The 21,116-nt window shown below is 38.3% G+C and overlaps 1 protein-coding gene across 3 annotated transcripts; it reads right to left on the bottom strand.

The window, feature by feature from the left end:
• Positions 1-1,240: 1,240 nt before the first annotated feature.
• On the bottom strand, positions 1,241-14,187 carry def6c (DEF6 guanine nucleotide exchange factor c). Of its 3 annotated transcripts, none has more exons than XM_053650295.1 (13): positions 13,937-14,187; positions 12,274-12,414; positions 11,847-12,029; positions 10,962-11,189; positions 5,641-5,915; positions 5,510-5,531; positions 5,080-5,188; positions 4,659-4,909; positions 4,477-4,584; positions 4,181-4,347; positions 2,938-3,172; positions 2,381-2,468; positions 1,241-2,099 (listed from the first exon to the last, which is right to left on the bottom strand). In XM_053650295.1, the coding sequence occupies exons 1-13, from the start codon at positions 14,030-14,032 to the stop codon at positions 1,867-1,869; spliced, it is 2,136 nt and encodes a 711-aa protein (XP_053506270.1). In that variant the 5' UTR covers positions 14,033-14,187; the 3' UTR covers positions 1,241-1,866. The 3 variants fall into 3 exon arrangements, with proteins under 3 accessions (XP_053506270.1, XP_053506269.1, XP_053506271.1); XM_053650294.1 differs by having other exon boundaries at positions 5,629-5,915; XM_053650296.1 differs by lacking the exon at positions 5,510-5,531 and having other exon boundaries at positions 5,769-5,915; positions 13,937-14,182.
• Positions 14,188-21,116: the final 6,929 nt, after the last annotated feature.

Below are 21,116 nucleotides of genomic sequence, written 5' to 3' on the forward strand. Positions count from 1 at the left end.
CTCAGAAGAGTACTTGTGACATTTGAGATCATATGTCGCCAAATTGCAATCAAGTCTGCCACTAGAGATGTCTGCCTCTCAACATGCTCTCGTTTGCTTCAAAAATGAATGGGCACACCCAGATAGTGTTGCATGTTTACAACCAGGGATTGGATCAGTCCAGTGATGTCTACGTGTACCACTGCTAACGAATTCATAGCAGGAATTTCTGGAGCTACCATAAGAATTTGAGTTTTCAAAAGGCAAAAATGAATCTTTGGTCTTCCTGGACATATTGTTTCTCAAAGTCATGGCTCTACATTGGATTGTAATAAGCATGTGATCTTTAGAAGCTTGTGAATTTGAGCTACATAACCACAAATACTAATGCCTGATGCTAATTATAAAACTGATTGAGTGCAATACTACAGAGTTCTTATAAATCTTCTGAAGTAGTAGGGCAAGTTTATAAGCACATGTGAAAAACTCCAGTATTAAAGCTGGCACATGTAACAGACATGTGCAAGAATATTTAGGCTTATAAACAGAAAGAGTCCATACTCTATGGGAAAAGATCAGATTTTGGAAAATCACAAACCACGACTGTTTCTCAAAGATCATTTACAGTCATGCTATTGATTATTACCCAAAACCAGCACAGAAGGCCATCATTCATCTTTGTGGCTGGGAGTGATGTCTTGCAGACTGAGTTCCACTCAGTCGCCAGCATCCACAGAACCAAATATAGACAGCATGAATATTTTCAACATTTAGCACTAAAGAAGTGTTTGAGAGTGTAAGAGAGTATAATAGTTGTCATGATCAGCATCATAGTATTAGCAGCACAAAGAATTTGACAGGACATTGACAATATTATTTGGTACTAGAACCCCCTGGTTTTATTTCACTACAGTATGTGTCTGAATTGAACCAGTGGCTGGGGAATATAAACTTAATCTATAATGGGTTAATGACTTTTTCTAAATGGAATGGCAAATGATGACAATGAGTCACCAAGGTTTTAGCTATGCAATGAATTAGTCTGAATATAAGGAGGAAAGAAATTTCAGAACAAGTGCCTCCTCTACTGGTCATCCATAGTATTACAAACAGGCAAAAGTGCAAAACCCAGAGTAATCTATACAGAAGCATAAAAGAGAGATCAGAAGAAATAAAAGACAAAGATAAAGATAAATAAGCTCTGGAATGAAATCACAAAATAATGACACGTCATATCCTAATATGTTATAATAGTCTTCAAGGGGGGGGGGGGGCGGGTTGGTTACAACTGAATTCAATCCTCACCATCATGGTTCTGTATAACTCGAGCAGTGTAACTTGCTGATTTAGATAATAAATAGTGAAACGGGAAACACGCGGTGTGTGACATGCACCAGATTATATAACAAGAATATACTAAAGGAAGACATTATTAAAGCCTGGTTGAACAATCTAGCAGTTATAATTTAACACTTTTCATTATTATTGATATACATTGTATTGCTGCATACACATTATTTAAAAAAAATTTTTTTCCTAGAATTGATTTGAAGGTCAATTCAATTCTAGCTCCTAATGAGTCAGGTGTCACTGACAGAGCTGACAAAAAGAAAACTTGGAATAGAAATGAGTATTGTCTGGATTTAGTGAAATAGTTGTAAATAAATGAGTGTTTGTGTCTTGGGAAATAAATAACATTGCATTATGTGTTTGGCACACACACGTGCACACGCTTAACATTTTTGCAAATACTATAATTACATTTAAAAAAAACAAAACAAAACATTTAGATCTACAGCCGCTATTCACTTGTGTAACATGGTAAGGCTGCTACAACCATTAACAATTCTCACAAAATGTATACTTGTTGAGCTTGTTTCAGTGTCACTATGCAAAGCCTTTGCTATGCTCAAACTGCTCTCTGGTTTTCTGTGGTTCCTCAACCCGAGACGCAGGGATTGGTTCTTGTATGCCCACATCCTCTTCTGTCTTTCGTGGCTGACTGTTGGAGGATTCCGCTTCAGTGACTGTTGATTGGTACTTCACAATAAACTCTGTGCTGGTGAGTGCCTGGCCGTGTTTGGGATAGTTGGTTCTCACAGGGAAACGCTCCAATTTGTCTACACATAGATGAGTGAAAAGAGAAAATTCATTAACATCAACAGTTAAATCACGTGTTGAGTCTGGGAGAGTTAGAATGGCTCTATAAGCAAGGGGGCAAGCAGGATTTTAGGATCCCAGTGACAAATTTCTTGTTTAGTGTCCCCTTTGGCTACCTGTTTACTCAAATTTTCCACTTTATGACATCACTGCCTGTGTGTTTCCTGGGTACAGTAGATTCTAATTAAAATTTTAAAATACTGATCCTGTTATTTTGTAGGCCTGTGAGTGAATTTGTTACCTGCTGGTGTGATCGGCTTCATAAGGCGGTTGAGCTGGACGTTCCATTGTCTGATATTTTGGGCTTTAGAAAAATTCTCAGACACGTTCTGCATAATGAGAAAAAGTGAGAAATTACAGTTGTGCTTGCCTGAAACAGGCTGGCCAAACAATAACATCAAATTCTATTTATATAAAAGTCTATTTGCGGTTTCTTCCCTGAGGCAGTCATTACTCAACACCTTCCTGCCCCCAACACTCACCTGGGCTAGTCAAACACCTAACCCAGTATGATTAAATACCAGTGCACACCTGCACTTTATAAAACTGCATCAGACTCTTTATGAAACACTAAACGGATTGGTACTACACTACAGATAGTTTACAGGCCATATTCTGTGTATTTATTGTCCTGTACTCGTCTCACACTGTTGCACCATGGTCCTAGAGAAATTACATTTCGTTCCAAAGTATACAAACTATACAGAGGAATGACAATTAAAACCCACTTGAATTGACTTGAAAGTCATTTCATATTTATTTCCCATCTCTTCTCTCTACTTGCCCCTGTTTAAGTACCTCCACATTGTATTGATGTGTTTCCACTGTTTCTGCAATGGCATGGGCTGGACACAATGGTAGTTGGGGGCTAGAGGATGGAGGGATCACAGAAGATGCAGGATGGAGTATGTTATCCTCATCTTTTTGGGGCTCAAGTGTTTTCTCTTGGGTTGTTTCTGCACATTCATGACTCTCCAAGTGTCTCTGATGGAGCATCAACTCAGTCAGCTTCCCCCTTTCTTCCTCCAGTAGCCTGAGAGACACACAAACACATGTATATACACTAGGATTGTAACATGGTACAAATAAATGATTCGGAATGAACAGATAATGTGTTCTAAACGAATACAAATATGGATAAAAATAGAAGTTGCTACTGTTAAAAAATATATATATATATAAATATTTTTTAAAGTAAGCTTACTAGAAAGTTTCAGATTGATACTAGGTGTGTTCATGCAGGATGCGTTTCATCCCTCAGGACAAAACAAAAAGACGTTGCACAAGCCTGAGGTTTTTACTTTCATAAAGAGCTTGAAGCTTGTGAACAGGGTTGCCAGGTTTCTGAAAAATTCCCAGCTGAACTGCAACTCAAAACCCACACAAGACTTGAAACTAGCCCAGAGGGTTCAGGCACTGGACAAGTGAGACGCATTTCCTTCTTTTTTTTGTGTGGGAATCAAATTTATTTCTTAGAGGCACCGTTACATGTATCCCATGCTTACCATGCTCTGTGCACAGGGTAGCTCTGCTGGCTTCTTAAAAAATTATCCAATAAAATAATAATGGGCTGCCTGTATACCTTGTGTTGTGTCCTGTTTTATGCTCTTGCTACTATAACACTGCAATTTCCCTTAGGATCAAAAAGGTCAAGCCCTGTACTATCCTGATTCTGGTAGGTGGTACACCAGATTGAAAAATTATTTAATTTAATTCTATGCAATTTTGCCTTTCTGTGAGGCCTACTTGAGTTCTTTTGTTTCTGAATACAGACCTGAAGGAAATTCTTGTGCCAGCTTGCTCAAGACAATACAAAAACAATGAAATAACAACAAATATATTTGGTGGTTAAAAAAAAAAAAAAAGGACAAAAATAAAATTCAAATCTGACAAATGCCAACTCTGACTATTTCCATTCTTAGTATGTTGCTGTAGCTGTAGTCTTTGTGTTCATGTGCAACTTTTCACAAAAGAGCTTAGTTCTTCAACATCAGCTTGATGTGTGAAGGTGTCAGGGATAATGGAGGTGTCTTTGACTGACCTCTCGAGCTCATGACGGACTTTCTCCTCCTCTAAGCGGGCCTGAATCTGTGTATTGAGTGCCTCCTCCAGTTTCTGCTGCATGAGTTCCAGCTCCTGTAATCTCTTCTTTTGCTGTTGCACCTCCCTTTCCATTTTAGCCAGTGCAGTCTCCATGTCCTCTCTGGCCTGGGCAGCAACCAGCACACCAAACATACAATTTACAAATGCATTCGAGTATATTCCCTTCTGTAGTCTCGAGAGTTAATTGCTTAGAACAACATACTGCACTAAAATGGTGGAAGACATGCGTCTTACCTTGTTGGCTTCCTCCAGCTGTCTCTCCAACTCTTGTTGCCTCTCCTTCTGCTTCTCTTTCTCCCACTCATCCTCCTTTTTGCGCTGCACCTCCAGTTCTAGGTGTTGCTAAAACACACTAAATTAGTAAACTCAAAAGCTTGAGCTGTATTCCCCATGTCTCTTTACTCCCTCTCTCTTACCTGGATGATGTCTATGATTTCAAGGTCTGGTTCCTTGCTCTCTGGTTCTCCGTGTTGAGTCACAGAGCTGGGCTCCTCGACTTCAGCACTATGTTCACCCTGGTTGCTCTGGCTATTGCTTCTCTGACCACTTTGGCTGCTCTGGCTCTCGTTTCTCTGACTGTACTCCCGTAGCTCTCGTCTGCGCAGCTTTAGCTCCTGATGCAATGAGCTCTTCCCCTCTGTCTTGAGCCGGAGAGCTGTTTGCAAAGCTAGTGTGCATAGACAGTGAGACTGGCTGAACCAAACATCAGATTATAAATATATTAGGGAAATTATGTCAGTCTCACAATACTGTGTGGAGTTCTCTTAACCTCAAGTTAATATTTAGAAAATATTTAAACCGATGTAGCCTGAAAGGCTTGCTCTTGAAAGCACTCACCTTGAATCCATTCCACTCTCTGTTTCTGATCTGAAGCACTCATCTCATATGTCCTGCCAGGAGTCTTCACACAGAATAAACAGCGTCTCCCCTCTTTATCAGGCATGGTCTGCCAGTTACATCAAACAATAATTAACCCTATATAATGCGTAGCTGTCTAAACTTATTCCTGTGATTTTAAGGCACATTTAATTTTATACAAACCTATAATAAACATTTGCATACAGTCAAAGAACTGTGGAGCTTTATAAAAATACAAATGGTTCTTCACTAATTCACATTTCTTCACTGAAACACATTCAAACATTCAAACTTAAATGTATAAAGTTCACTGGACAGAATAAACTCCAAACAAACATACAGATATTCTCCTGTTTGTTGTACAAAAAATGTGAAATTGAATAGAATGTTTTAATCGGCATTTACTCACAGAAACAAGTGACAAGCAATTACTACAAAAGGAATAAAAAAAAAATACTGTTAAAATATTTCACAGATTAAAAGACTAGAATTATTGATAAAAGATTAAAATCAGAAGTGCATGCATACATGCATACATACAAACTTCCATCCACATATCCATCATTGGGCCCATCATTGGTGATGCTGTTCTTTTTAAGAACTATAAAAAGATTGTAAAAGAAAGTGATTGCAATAGAACAGAGCCAATGGACTACAACAGAACTCACCTCTACCACACAGCTCCCATCCAGCTGGACCTCTCCCTTTTTCTCTTTCTGGTCCTCACTAATGTAGTAGGCCAAGCTGCCTGGCTTAAGCACAAACCAGCGCCCATTCCAATTCCTACGTACATTCCCCTTTTTCAGCATGTAACCCTGAAAGAAAGAGAAAGGTTTAGGGTTATCACTTTATCTCAGGAAATGACAGCAGATTTGGCTACACATAATCATAGAAGTAATTTGTGAAAAATGCAGAGCATCAAAAAAAAATAAAAAAATAAAAAAATCAGCGATTACAGTTTTGTTAATTATTTATTATTAATTAATTTAAATTAATTATTAACTTAACTTCAATGATTTAAATTATTAACTTAACTTCATATTTGTATTAGTTTATTGTGAAACAAGTTAGTTCCTTAGTATTTCCTACACTATAGCAGCTATAAACAGTCAATCCTTCACCAGTTTCCTTTTTTTTCTCTCTTTTTGATGTTAAAAACCACACACACACACACACACACACACACACACACACACACACACACACACACAAACAGTTTATCTTGTTATCCAGAAGCCTGAAAGTACACAATGCTCTGTCTTGACAACTTTCCCATGGCGGAAAACTTAAAGGAACAGCTTTACTATTCCTCTGACTGTTACAAAGTGCTGACACTGGAAACTTCTTACATAAATGTTAAATAAAGTCTCATACAATACTAATGATTGTAAGTTATTCTTTGTTAAATAACAAAGAAAATAATCTTTATTATTAGGCTTATATTCTGTGAACTATTCCTCATACAAGTCCCTATCAATGAGCTGTTACTATAGAATGTTAGAACACGGACTCTGAGCTGGATGCAAGTGCAGGTAAAACAGCAGTTTATTAGAAAAGCAGACAAGTCCAAATCGTTAGGCAAAAGCAGCATGATAAACAGTCCAGGGTTGAGCAATCAGCAAACAGAGTAACAGAGGCAAAACAGTAATCAAAAATGTGGGCAAAGGCACAGATCAAAAACCAGGAAGCAAGAACAACAAGGGGTCCCCCTGTCGCAGGGGAACATAAGGCCCTCGCATGTCATAGCCAGAGCAAACTGGCAGTGATCAGCCCACAGTAACAAATAAATATCTAAATTTTGATCTAAATCACACAATGCACAGCAAAGATATGACAATTTTGCCACACTTCCTGCTGCCAGTTGGTGGCACTATATGACCATGCCCTGCAATAGTCACATCCATGTGTTCAGCCTCCAACACCAAATATAAATCTCAATTTTGACCTAAACCACACAATACAAACCAAAGATATGAGCTCTTCCTATTTCTCATTTTTATGCCATAAATTTAATCGCCTCGCCATGGCAATACCGTTCGATAAAAAAATCTCGATTTAGAAGTTCTCAATTTAGCATCTTCAATGTCTTCGCATGATGTTGGCCATGTTTGGCCATAAAACCCCTAGAAGGAGTATTTCAAAATCCAGAGCATGCGTTTTCTCAAACAAACGGAAATGACTGACTTCCTGTTGAGTGGAGCTAATACAAGCCAATGGGAAAAATGTCTGTCATGGTGAGAACAATTGCAACCACAGCAATAAACTCATTTGGAAATGTTAGGGGGCGCTATGAAGTCCACTGACCACATCCAGGACAAATGACAAAAGAATTAAGAAATACTGCCAATCTTTGATGGGTGTACCAAGTTTCAAGAGTTTGAGTATTCCAAAGACATGAAATATGCATTGGGGACGCCGTGGAACCAATGAGGCAGGTCTATGCCGAATTGCGAGAACACGTCAAAATATATCCCAAGACAAACGTATGTGTGAAGTTTCATAAGTTTTCAGCCATCATAAGCCCCTCAAAACACTGCAGGGAAGTTTCAAAATCCTATATTCCATCCAACATGGCTGACTTCCTGTTGGGTAGAGTCAAAAAAAACCAAGTGAATTTGTCTCATATGATGAGATCAATAACCATACCGAATCTGAGCAACTTCATCCCAACCATTGACGGCAGTTGGTGGTGCTGTAGAGCTCCTCAACCACACCGAAGCTTAAACACCACATAATTTCTTGATTTTACACAAGTCTGATGTGTGTGCCAAGTTTTGGGAGTTTTCACGCATGACAAATGCCTAAAAAAACAGGTGACTGTGTTTAAAATAAACTTAAACGAGAAGTCCCCCTGTCATAGGCAGACAAAGGGTCCTCGCACTGGCGTGCAAGTTGAACCGGGTTAAACCACACAATGGGGCAGAGATCGAGACATGATACGGATGGTGTAGGGGCAAATTGTAATGGTGAAGATTGACATCAGGCCCCGGTGAAGAAGAACTGCGTTACAGAAATGTATTAATGCCATCGGCGCTTTGCCAGTAACTTGTTCTGATGTGACATTTTGATCCGATACATCCTAACAAACAAGCTGAACGCACATGAATACACGACTTTTTATTGGTGTGCATGACAGTAAAAGTTATGCGCGCCCAAAAATGCACAAAGAGACACTTGACACACACATGGTCACACAATAGCTGATGGCCAACTAAATGGAATATTGAGATACACTTTGGAGGTGAACTTACAGTGAGGGAAAAAAGTATTTGATCCCCTGCTGATTTTGTATGTTTACCCACTGACAAAGAAATGATCAGTCTATAACTTTAATGGTAGATTTATTTGAACAGTGAGAGACAGAATAACAACAAAAAAATCCAGAAAAACGCACATCAAAAATGTTATAAATTGATTTGCATTTTAATGAGGGAAATAAGTATTTGACCCCTCTGCAAAACATGACTTAGTACTTGGTTTAAAAACCCTTGTTGGCAATCACAGAGGTCAGACGTTTCTTGTAGTTGGCCACCAGGTTTGCACACATCTCAGGAGGGATTTTGTCCCACTCCTCTTTGCAGATCTTCTCCAAATCATTAAGGTTTCGAGGCTGACGTTTGGCAACTCGAACCTTCAGCTCTCTCCACAGATTTTCTATGGGATTAAGGTCTGAAGACTGCCTAGGTCACTCCAGGACCTTAATGTGCTTCTTCTTGAGCCACTCCTTTGTTGCCTTGGCCATGTGTTTTGGGTCATTGTCATGCTGGAATACCCATCCACGACCCATTTTCAATGCCCTGTCTGAGGGAAGGAGGTTTTCACCCAAGATTTGACGGTACATGGCCCCGTCCATCGTCCCTTTGATGCGGTGAAGTTGTCCTGTCCCCTTAGCAGAAAAAAACCCCCAAAGCATAATGTTTCCACCTCCATGTTTGACGGTGGGGATGGTGTTCCAGGGGTCATAGGCAGCATTCCTCCTCCTCCAAACACGGCGAGTTGAGTTGATGCCAAAGAGCTCCATTTTGGTCTCATCTGACCTCAACGCTTTCACCCAGTTGTCCTCAGAATCATTCAGATGTTCATTGGCAAACTTCAGATGGTCATGTATATGTGTTTTCTTGAGCAGCGGACCTTGCGCGCGCTGCAGGATTTCAGTCCTTCACGGCGTAGTGTGTTACCAATTGTTTTCTTGGTGACTATGGTCCCAGCTGCCTTGAGATCATTGACAAGATCCCCCCGTGTAGTTCTGGGCTGATTCCTCACTGTTCTCATGATCAATGCAACTCCACGAGGTGAGATCTTGCATGGAGCCCCAGGCCGAGGGAGATTGACAGTTCTTTTGTGCTTCTTCCATTTGCGAATAATCGCACCAACTGTTGTCCCCTTCTCACCAAGCTGCTTTGCAATGGTCTTGTAGCCCATTCCAGACTTGTGTAGGTCTACAGTCTTGTCCCTGACATCCTTGGAGAGCTCTTTGGTCTTGGCCATGGTGGAGAGTTTGGAATATGACTGATTGATTGCTTCTGTGGACAGGTGTCTTTTATACAGGTAACAAACTGATATTAGGAGCACTCCCTTTAAGAGTGTGCTCCTAATCTCAGCTCGTTACCTGTATAAAAGACACCTGGGAGCCAGAAATCTTTCTGATTGAGAGGGGGTCAAATACTTTTTTCCCTCATTAAAATGCAAATTAATTTATAAAATTTTTGACATGCGTTTTTCTGGATTTTTTTGTTGTTATTCTGTCTCTCACTGTTCAAATACAACTACCATTAAAATTATAGACTGATCATTTCTTTGTCAGTGGGCAAACGTACAAAATCAGCAGGGGATCAAATACTTTTTTCCCTCACTGTATGTTCCACATGAGGCTGACAAAACAAGGTTTGGTGAATTAATCTCACATTAAATGAAACGTCAATCATTTTTTTATCTATACTCCAATAAAGTGAATGTGTGTGACCAGGAGGGACTTTTGTAACTACAAGTTATTACAAAGTGCAGGGCACCTAGTTTTTCACATAGGTGGCATTATAACTAAAAGCACAAAATCCTCACCATACATCATCCTGAGAGCAAACACAAAAATCCAAGCAAAGTTTTGCGTTTGCCATTACCTTAGGAATCCACCGTAACAACCTTGATTTACAAATCAAATCTCTTTATTTACATATTCACTATTCTATTCTATTTTTTGTTAAATAAATGTCCAACAAATCTGCTAAAGAGCAATATCTGCATGCATCACACTCTTAAAATAGACACCCCCATCATTATATTCCATGCTGTCCAAATGGGCATGATCAACAATGTCTATTCAGTAAACAAGTTAATGCAAGACTCTTCCAGCAAAACAGCACAAGTTTTACACAGTTCCAGTTTGCCATTACATCCTATAACACAATAGAAAATGTGCTTACTACCCTCAACCACACCTTTACAAATATAGGCTCTCATATCACAAGTGGGTTTACAAACTATATCTTTGTGCCCTTTCTCTTTAAGCATCTACATGTTTCCTCCCTTTTCAACTCTATTTCTGTTGTATAAATGACTGAAAAAGCTAATTTTCCTTGTGGTTTTGTTCAAGTACATCAACTTTTGTAACATGCACCGTTTCAGAGATAATCAAATGTTTACTTGCCCAAATATGTCAAAAAAAGCCAACAATTTCCATCAGGTCTCACGTAATGTAGCTGGTATCATAGAAATTTAATCAACACCTTCTGACCAATCACTCGGTCAGAAATTCGACAGTGTTGTGATATAAATACAATAAAATTGCAGCTCGTCATTTGTCATTCTCATTAATAATGTTGAGTCAGTAACAATCATGCAGGTCTTCCCTATTAGACAGTCACCTTCTTCAGTACATTGTGATACATCTCCATGAAGAGGTCGTCCAGTGCCAGGCTGAAGGCCTCCTTACTGTCCACCCTCATAAGGTGCCCTGCGCTGAGATGCTCCAAAAACATCCACACAGACAGGCCATCCTGCAAAGAAGGATCCTGGGATAGCAGATACTCCAGTGCCTTCCCATCCCACTCCTGGCTCATAGCAGTGGAAATCTTCTTCAGCAGGTACTCTACCTGAAAGTATAAATATCATTCATATGTAAGGATTCAAAGTCATAAATGTGACATTTTATTACTACTGTGAAGATAATTTCAGATATCTTGCTCGAAATTATTACAACCATTTACAAATCAGAGGCGAGTTTTTTTTTCTTAGGTTAAATGTTTGTGCAAATCTACTATTCATGGGCTTTTTTGCATGACATGGAAGTTAAAGGGTTTTTTTTTTAGATCACAAAAACAGATACATATTTAATCATCAGGAAGCCCTATGACTGCAGTTCTGCTTTTACTCATCTTTAACTTCCTGCCACACATTAATGTTGCAAAAGATTCAGATAAGTTAACATCAGGCCCCTGTGTCTCTCATGCACAGTCATTCAGTGGGTTTTATCTACATTACACCTTACATTTTTGCTGAATGAGGCACTTTATAATTATGAGATGAAACCATGCTACCACAAAAAATAAAAAAAAATTTCTCATTTTAAGAAGAGAGTATATTTAGTCATGGAATGTCCATGGATTCTAAGATCTAAGATCAGTGGTGCCAGTGTCTAAGTGAACTTAACTGCATGGTCTGAAAAAAGTTGATCCCATATCATTCAACTTCTCCAAGTTATTATGTTATCACCTGTGCTTTCCCTCTTTCTTATACACTAAAGCACAAACCTCAGGTTGGACGATGACAAGAGGATAATGGTCCTCAGAGAGCAAATTAAACAGACAGAAAAGCTTGAAGCAGTCACTTTGTGAACACACTCCCTGCTGAATACTAGGCTTGAGGTTCTTCTTAGCAGTCATTGTCCAGCACAGCTCATCAAATATCTCCTTGTTAAATGTACCCTCAATAGCCTAAACATCAACAAAAGACAGACACAGTAAATCATTTTCTTTTGCAAACTCTGCTCAAAATGAAAGGATATTTTATACATTTCTAAGCAGATTATCAGATTAACAAACCACGATCTGCTGTAACTCATAGGTAAAAACAACAGTATTAGAGCACAGGCACCAACTACATTTTTGTGTATAACCTCAAACTTGGTAAACAGGAAGTTCTAATGATGAGTTAGTATATCTATAGTAAGACCGATACCTTTGCAAGAATATACTTGTTGAGATAAGGCATATAGCCGTGATCAGAGACGGGTCCATTGTCATTATCCTTGAAATGCTCCTCTAAGGCTACAGGGTCATGAGGGATGTTCAGGGCTGTGTATAAATTGTGAGACAGCACCTGTGACATACATATACACAGAAAAGAAAATAGCATTAAAACACAATACAGCTGTAAAGCACTCAGAGGTGCGAGACACTTGCAACTGTAAGTAAGGAATAAAACATGGTGTGTGGTGGGCATGCTGGCTTAGTGGTTAGCAAGTTTGCCTTGCACCTCCAGGGTTGGGAAGACTGCATGTTCTCCCCATGCTTCAGGAGTTTCCTCTCCCTGAAGCAAAAAAAAACCAAAAAAAAAAAACCCAAACAAACAAACAAAAAAAAACATCCATGTGTGGTTGTTACCAAGAATAACAGAATGTCAGCTCGTGTTTTATTTCTCTTATACCACGACATTTTGCCAATTTTTGCACACTGTAATTTATTAATTAGCAATATGTCATGCTTTGAACCTTTTATAGTTACATTTAATGTTGTGTAACATCTTTGACACAAGTTAAAGCTCCAGCTGTGGTATAATTTAATCACAAACTGACTTATTCAGGGTCTCCTCCCCACTTTTGGACTGTTTGTAAAGACAGACTGATAATAAAAAACTGGTTTATTCCCAGTATCACAGTGCAGTTGAAATAGAAATATTTTACCAAGGAGCAACAGTGTGATGTTTTTTGTGTGCAAAACAACCAGCTGACAAACACACTGCTGAAATAAGAGGAATGAGAAGTGGAATGTTCTTCCCCAGAAATAAAAAGAAAAGAAAAAAGAAAAAGTGATCTTTGCTTTGAAAACAGCGTGTCAGGACAGCTGCCTGTTGTTGCTTCATTTTAAGCATGTGGCAATATGAGGATGTGTTCCTACATGAGAGATTCCACACAAACAGCTTGAATGACCATCGTTTAACAGTTCAATGCTTTGAATACCAAGACCATTTACTTGCATTTCTGTATTATGCCCGCTTATGTGCACTTTGAAAGGATGACAACATGGATTTTGTATAGGACAACACATTTAACACACATGGACATACCGAATTAAGACATTGTTGTCCTACTGGACTAGATTCAACACTTTTGTGCAATCAGCGTCAGCTGACCAGGGTTTTTATACATACCCTTAGGATACATTTTCACAACTGTAATCCAAGTAACAGAACACAAAGCCTGTGGTGAACTATTATGGCATACAGTCTCACATATAACTATTCTTTTTATTGTTGCTGGGGTGGTGTCATAAAGGGGGGGGGGGGCTGTTTTGTAACTGTAGTATGTATATTTTACCTGGAAGTTACAACGTGGACTTGAGGACCACTACTCTGAAAGCCAGTACAACACATTCAATTTCCTAATTAAAAGATAGATACTAAACCTTTAAAGCATACACCCTTGATGGTACAAACCAACCGACAAGGAAAACTACACATTAGTAGCTTTATTTCTGCAGTTTTGGACGTGTAGCCAAGAATGAACACACAAGTTTGAGGTCAGGGATGCATCCCATAAGTCATTTTACATTCCTTGACAAAGGTAAGGGGTTGCTTGTTTGTTTTCCCCCGTGGAAAAATGTACACCGAAGTGGCCTCTTACCTTCAGCTGGGACTTGGACACTTTGCCGCTGCGCTCGGCCTCCAGCGAGGTGAACGCGTACCAGATGGACTTAAGCAGCTCGGATTTTAGATCCATGTCTCCTCTGATCGTTCAGCAACCATCCTCCAGTTAAAGGGAATAAATCCAAGGCGGCTTTTAGAGCCGTGAAGTACTATAACACGTTTCAGAAACCGCACGGCGCAGGCGCTATGCAAGGTTGCCAGGTTGAGTTTAGTTCCAGACCAGCCCTGTAATAAATCCCTCCCTAAATTTGCACTACAAAGCAGCCCAGACAGTAAATTATAGATACTTAGCAGTCATTTGAAAAATGGGCAAGAACGGTGGCTGAAGCTGTTATTACTTTGATAACATAAAATCTTAGTCTAAAAGCCACCATACATCTATGCATACAGCTTTTCTTCACGTCTTAATATAGACCTACAACTTGCACAGGATGTAGCCACAGATTCAGGTGTGAAATGACGACACTAATAGTGAAATATCCTCGAAGGAAATTTCCATTCAGAGGCCTCACACCTCCAGGGTTCGGGGTTCGAATCCCCTGTTTCCCCCGTGTTTCTGGGTTTCCTGTGGGTACTCATGCGGTGTAGCCTGATCTGCGTTTCCAAATTGTTCATGATGTGTGAATGCGTGTGCGATTGTGCCCTGTGAAGGGTTGGCACCCCACCTTGTACCCAAAGTGTCTTGGGATAGGCTCTACCGTGACCCTGTGTAGGACAAGCATCATGGACCATGGATAGAGGGGCTATCACAGTTGACTTAGGCAATACTATCTAGTGAATTTTTAGAGGAAGCCTTAAATATTAATTTTTAAGACAGCAACCAGCTGCCATCAACAGCCACATAATTAGTTGAATGGAGTTCACCTGTGTGCATTTACAGTGTCACCTAAACACACCTGTTTATTAGAGAACATGCTTAAACGAACAGACACATGGAGCTATCAAGACATGCCCAGGGCAAAGTTCTAGAAATGTATCACAGTTTGGTTATTAAAAAAAAATCCCAAACTTTAAACATTGTTAATACATTTGTTATTCACAGATTATTCATTCTACACTATTAGAGCTTTATGAGGCATTATTCACACACACACACACACACACACACACACACACACACACACACACACACACACACAAGGAATATGTGAGCACAGTAATCATGATTTATGAAAATAGCTAAAAGTGTCATTGAAGTGAGTTTTTAAAATGAAACTTTGACTCACACCATTTGTACTAACTGAAGCATTGCATTATTTAATTTTAAGCAGAATACAATCCAGTCATTCAACATACATGGGCCTTGCTTAACAGCCAGAGTATTGGCTCTTATGCAGTGATAAGCTTTGAACTCACAACTTTCTGCCCATATTGTTGAGATACTACTGTGAACTATCAAGGTGCTTTCTTCTGGCTGTTCTCATAGAGCTTGTTCAGACCATCTCTGCTTCATAAACTTCATAAATGTATCAAATATACATCTATATATAAGAAGCATCATAAACAGTAGCATTTTGCATTGTGGGTAATAAGCTCTTCTGACTCAAACTGTTTAATGCAGACATTCTCTAAAAAATAAAGAAAATGGTGCAGGAACAAAATCAAACTTCCATATTGCCCATAATTTTTTAGGGAACATTGTGGTATACAGAATTACATTTCTATAAAGTGGAAACGACATGTAACCGTCTCTCCTTCTGCTATTCCTCTGTACCAAGGGCATTTTTTCCATTGCAGTGTAATTAAAAACTGCAGAAATGGCAAGTGGGCAGCATTGCCACCTCACACTTTAAGGGTCTCTGGTTGATCCTGAGCTCAGGCTACTGTCTGTGCATGTTCCCCCAGTGTCTGGGGTTTCCTTTGCTTTTTCCACCACTGTATCATATACAGTATACATTATACGGATTAAGAAGCCATTATATATTCAGCCTGGTACTAGTAGACAATCACTGATTGTGGGCCATAATGAACATTAATCACAGGCTGAGCTAAAAGTGGGTGGATTTCTTCATGGTCAAAGTCCAATCTCTCTATCAGGTGGAACAAATTTGACTAAACAAATGTCTTGCTCTGCTTGTTTGATTAAACTGTTTTCAAGCTCCATTAGCCTGGATTAAATTCTCTGGGCCTAATCTGTTTTTGAAATAACATTGACTTCGTTACTCACACATACTTTATATAGGTTTTCCTGCCACTGCTTGTGGCTTATGAAGGGTGTGATTATATTAAGGGTGTGAATATTTGTGATTCACCAGTAAATACTGGTTTGAAGTTTAATCAGAATCAGAATCTGTGTATGTATATGTGTACAAGCAACTTGTCATGTTGCTAGAGTCAAAAACAGAGAATATAATTTGCAGAATATACAGTATGCAATATACAATATTTCTACACAACATACAAACTTTACAACAATGTATCTCATAAACAGTAATTTACAGTAAACATATAATAATTTACAGTGAACATGAGTGGTTGTTAAATATAAATATGATGCAGTGGTCTTGTGCTTGATTTACAATGATGCATCAGTGGTTTAAAGCAGAGGTATTCAGACTTTTTCCCATGTCCCCACATCTCAGTTTTTACAGTAAGCTCACACAACCCCACAACATCTCAGCATCATACCAATATGTGCTTGTTGCTCTCCAGCTGACTGCAGCAACAGCTCCTCCCCATAGGCCGCAACAGGTCAAGGGCAAGGCCGAGGCCCCAACAACAGCTCCTCACTATAGGTGAAGAGCCGTGCTGTACAGGGCAAGGTCGGCCAGGCCAATGCCCCGGTTGGATGCAGCAACAGCTCCTGCAAAGAACAAGGACGAGTCTGCCCAACAGTTTGAATACCTCTGGTTAAAGCAATACAATACAGAAAGACAGTAGATGGTGCTATACACAAAACAACTTATCAGTGCACTGTTGGCATTGGTGGCTTGGCGGTTAAGGCTCTTGAGCAAGGCCCTTAACCCTCTTTGCTCCAGGGGCGCTGTATCATGGCTGACCCTTCGCTCTGACCCCAACTTCCTGACATGCTGGGGTATACGAAGAAAAGAATTTCACTGTGCTGTAATGTATATGTGATCAATAAAGACTCATTCTCATTATTATCATTAATGTACAGCCAGACAGGGAGTGTCAGAGCAAATGCCTTATTGTTTTAAAATGTTAAAAATCTCATAATATATTATTAGTGTCCAGAGCCTCTGTTGTACAGTCAGAGAGTCGGTCAGGTAGGTTGTTTTTTTTTTATCAGTACCAGAAAGCAGATATTGGTAAACCCATATCTTATAACAGAAAGTCTAAGCATCAGATATTCTTAATTCCTTATAATAAATTTCCATAAATAAATTGGACAATAAATGAGCAGGCTAATGTTGCACTTTCTGTTGCACTTTCCTGAAACAGCTGAGAGGTATGTCTAACACATGTCTAACTAGAGGGTAGAAGATTTCCATTTCCATCAATAAATTCTTAATCCACGGATATTTTGTACTGTATTTTTTATATGAAATTAAAGCAAGTTTTCATAATCACATGCTACGATATGGCCAAAAGTTTGTGGACACCTGGCCATCACACTCATATGTGGGCCTTGCCCAAACCTCTGCCACAAAGAAAAGGGGAAGTTATAATATATCAGCAAAAGGGGAACTACATCTGGAATGGGAGGTTAAAAAAGCACATATGGGTGTGATGGTCAGCTGTCCACAAAACTTTGACCATATAGTGTATTTTTACTTGCAATTTTCATTAACAGTTCAGTGAAATATTCAGTTAACAACTACAGTATTTTACATTTACATACTGTATGTATATTAGTTATGTAACACAATCACACTATCTGTATTTGTATTTGTTTAGTGGTCCAGGTATCTGCATCTGTATATGTATTTGAATCTAAATCTAATGGACTAAACCAAAAGTGGCTTTTTTATTATTAAATATAACAAAGAACACTACGTCTATGGCCCTTTAAATCACTATGGTGTACATATGTGAATGCATATAAGTGACAGATTTGCCAGTTTGTGTTTAGATTGTGATTCCTCTAGAGTGTAGATAGTGTTTAAAAAAAGTGTAAATGTGAAAAAAATGTGAATGATAAATGAATGATTATATTTGTGACAGCTAATTTTAATTTTAATTTTGTTCCTATCACCTAAAATCACAAGCTTAATCTTTTATTATATGTACTTCAAATTCTAATAGTAATTCTATGTCTATTTCTAATTATCTATTAGACTGGTTGTTATTAATTTGTTTTTATTTAATTTGTAATTTAGGGAGCATAATTAACTCATTCAATTTAAGTGTCATATTTCCAAAAAGGCTCTGTGTATCAAACATTGGGTAAATGCAATCACATGGAACACTAAGAAATTTGTAGTAGGTCTAACCAGGTTATATTCTTCCTAGCTATATATGCCACAGTTTCTTGGAAAGAATTTCTCCATACAGGCAGAAGTTTCTTTGTATCACTGTTTGTTTGTAATCAGTCAATTTGCAATGAAACACACAAAGTGTATGAGTAAACGTTAATGTTAATACTGTACAAAAATATTGCCTGTGGTTTAGAAGGCTGGCCTGGCCTGATTTATGGAACTTGATTTCTCTTGAGTATGTAAGAGATTTCTCTCTTACATAATTGGCATGGAAGTTATGCAAGTTACCTGTCTTGTTTCCATATTTAAAAACCTGCAACTAAATAGTACCAATTCTGCTTCAAATATGACTAGGAGTATTAGCACCATTAAACAGTTTTGATATTTTGACATTGCAAGTATACAATGGATATAAAAATTCTACACACCCATGTTAAAACAGCAGGTTATTGTAATATTAAAAAAAAAAAATAAAAAAAAAGAAATTATATCAGAACATTTCTACCTTTAATGCAAAAATTTGTGACACATTTCAGAGAAATAAAAGATTAAAATAAATAATAACTTAGAATAATCTAATTGCATTTGTGTGCACACCATTTTATAATTGGGCATGTAGCTGTGTTCAGAATCAACCAATCATCAAGCTCATGTGAAATAGTAGTTAGTACACACTAATCTTCAACTCCAAATAAAGCTCAGCTGGATTTTTCTGACATCTGCTTGGTTGCATTCTACTGAAAGAGCCATGGGCCAATAAGAGCTTATTAAGCATCAACTGGATCTCATTGTTCAACGGTATTGCTCAGGAGAGGGCTACACAACAATTAAAAAGGCATTAGATACACCATGGAACACAGTGAAGATAGTCATAAACAAGTGGAGAAAAAATGGCACAACAGTGACATTATCAAGAACAGAATATCCCTCCAACATTGATGAGAAGACAAAGAGAAAATTGGTCAGGAAGGCTGTCAAGAGGCCTACAGCAACATTTTTTGTAGCTGCAGGTCTTTCTGGCAAGTATTGGTTGCTCCCTACCTGTGACAACTATCTCCTGTATTCTTCATCTGTCTGAGCTATGGGCTATGGGCCGGGGGGCAAGATGCAAGCCTTTTCTGATGAATCAATCAATCAAACAAACAAACAAACAAACAAACAAACAAAATAACAAACAAACAAACATCCAAGACTGGTTAACTTTGCAATATATCCAGCCTCCCAAAACCAAGTGGAAAAATGTGTTATGATCTGATGAGACCAAGATTGAACTTTTTGAACATAACATAATAGTAAAACTACAAAATAGTAAAAGATATGTTTGGCACAAAAACAACACAGGACATCAGCAAAAGAACACCATACCCATGGAGAAGCATGCTGGTGGCAGCATCAAGCTTTGGGGCTGCTGTTCTTCAGCTGGAACTGGGGCTTTAGTGAAGATGGAGGGAATCACGAATAGCTCCAAGTACCAGTCAATTTCAGCACAGAAGCTTCTACCTTCTACAACCAATAACTCAGATTCATTCCATGTATGGTTTGTGGTAAAAATAATGTGGCTATAGAAAGCAAAACATAAGTACTAGGAACTTGTAATACCCACAATCTCTTGTGTTGTGTTGACAGTTTAAACATGTTATAACATGTTATGCAGTATGCTAAATACTGGACCTGTTTTCATTTTATGGAACATTAGTACCACATTTTTATTTGGTGTGGTCACCAATTTCATAGAAATATTTATGAAAGTTGCCAATAAAGGGATCTTCAGAAAGTCTGTTCCTTAAACCAACTCCAATAGTCACACACATTAAGTCAAATACACAAATAACAAATAACTTTTATTAAATAAAAAAACTAAAAAGTTCTTTTTAATAGATTGTCTTCACTCATTAATTAAACCAGTATAATTTGCATATTAATATAATTCAGAGGAAGAATCACGGGAATATTTTTCCAAGAAGTGGGAACATTATCCAAATCTCTTCACACATGAACATATAAATTTTGCTCCCAGCACAGAGACAATGTACAATCATTTATAAAGGCATAAACAAATGATTAAAATGAGATTTTGGTATATAGCAAAGTAATAAAAGGACACAAACAGGCCTAATTCTTAACCCCAATCATTCTTTCACTCATTCCTTCACTTCACTTTGTTTCTTCATGATGGACCTATTATCTACCATTTCATCATATAAATGAACTGTATCCTGATTCATACAAATACATCTGAATGAGTGCAATTCATCTCCAACTCTTTCACCTGCTAAAAAGGAAAGCTATCAAATCATTGAGAAATTTGTTTTGTCAGTGTTGCCACATTGAATGGGTTGTCACTCCTTATTAATAGAAACCACTGTACATGTAGCTATATTGTGAGAAACACGGAAATGTTGGAATGTATGCCCTGCGAATAAAGAGTACATCAAATTACAATGTAAATATTTAAAGAGTATCATATACTCTCAATCCATTATATTCGTATCTAAATCCATTCGATAAATTATCATTTATTTTAAAAGCAACAGATTAATGTTTCTTGTCACGTTTAGCACCAAATAGAGTGCTAGAGTACAAGTAACACTACTGTCAGGACATGGGATCCTTTGATATATCGTTCTTGAAAATATTCATTTATTCGTCTTCAGTAACCACATCATCTTGGTCAGGGTTATGGATATTGAGCCTATGCCAGGAACACTGGACAGAAGGTAGGAATACATTCTGGCCCATTACACGGCACCCTGCACGCACATTCACATACTCATTCGC

Source organism: Ictalurus furcatus, chromosome 19 (genome assembly GCF_023375685.1).
Source record: "Ictalurus furcatus strain D&B chromosome 19, Billie_1.0, whole genome shotgun sequence".
In the NCBI taxonomy this organism is placed as follows: Eukaryota; Metazoa; Chordata; class Actinopteri; order Siluriformes; family Ictaluridae; genus Ictalurus; species Ictalurus furcatus.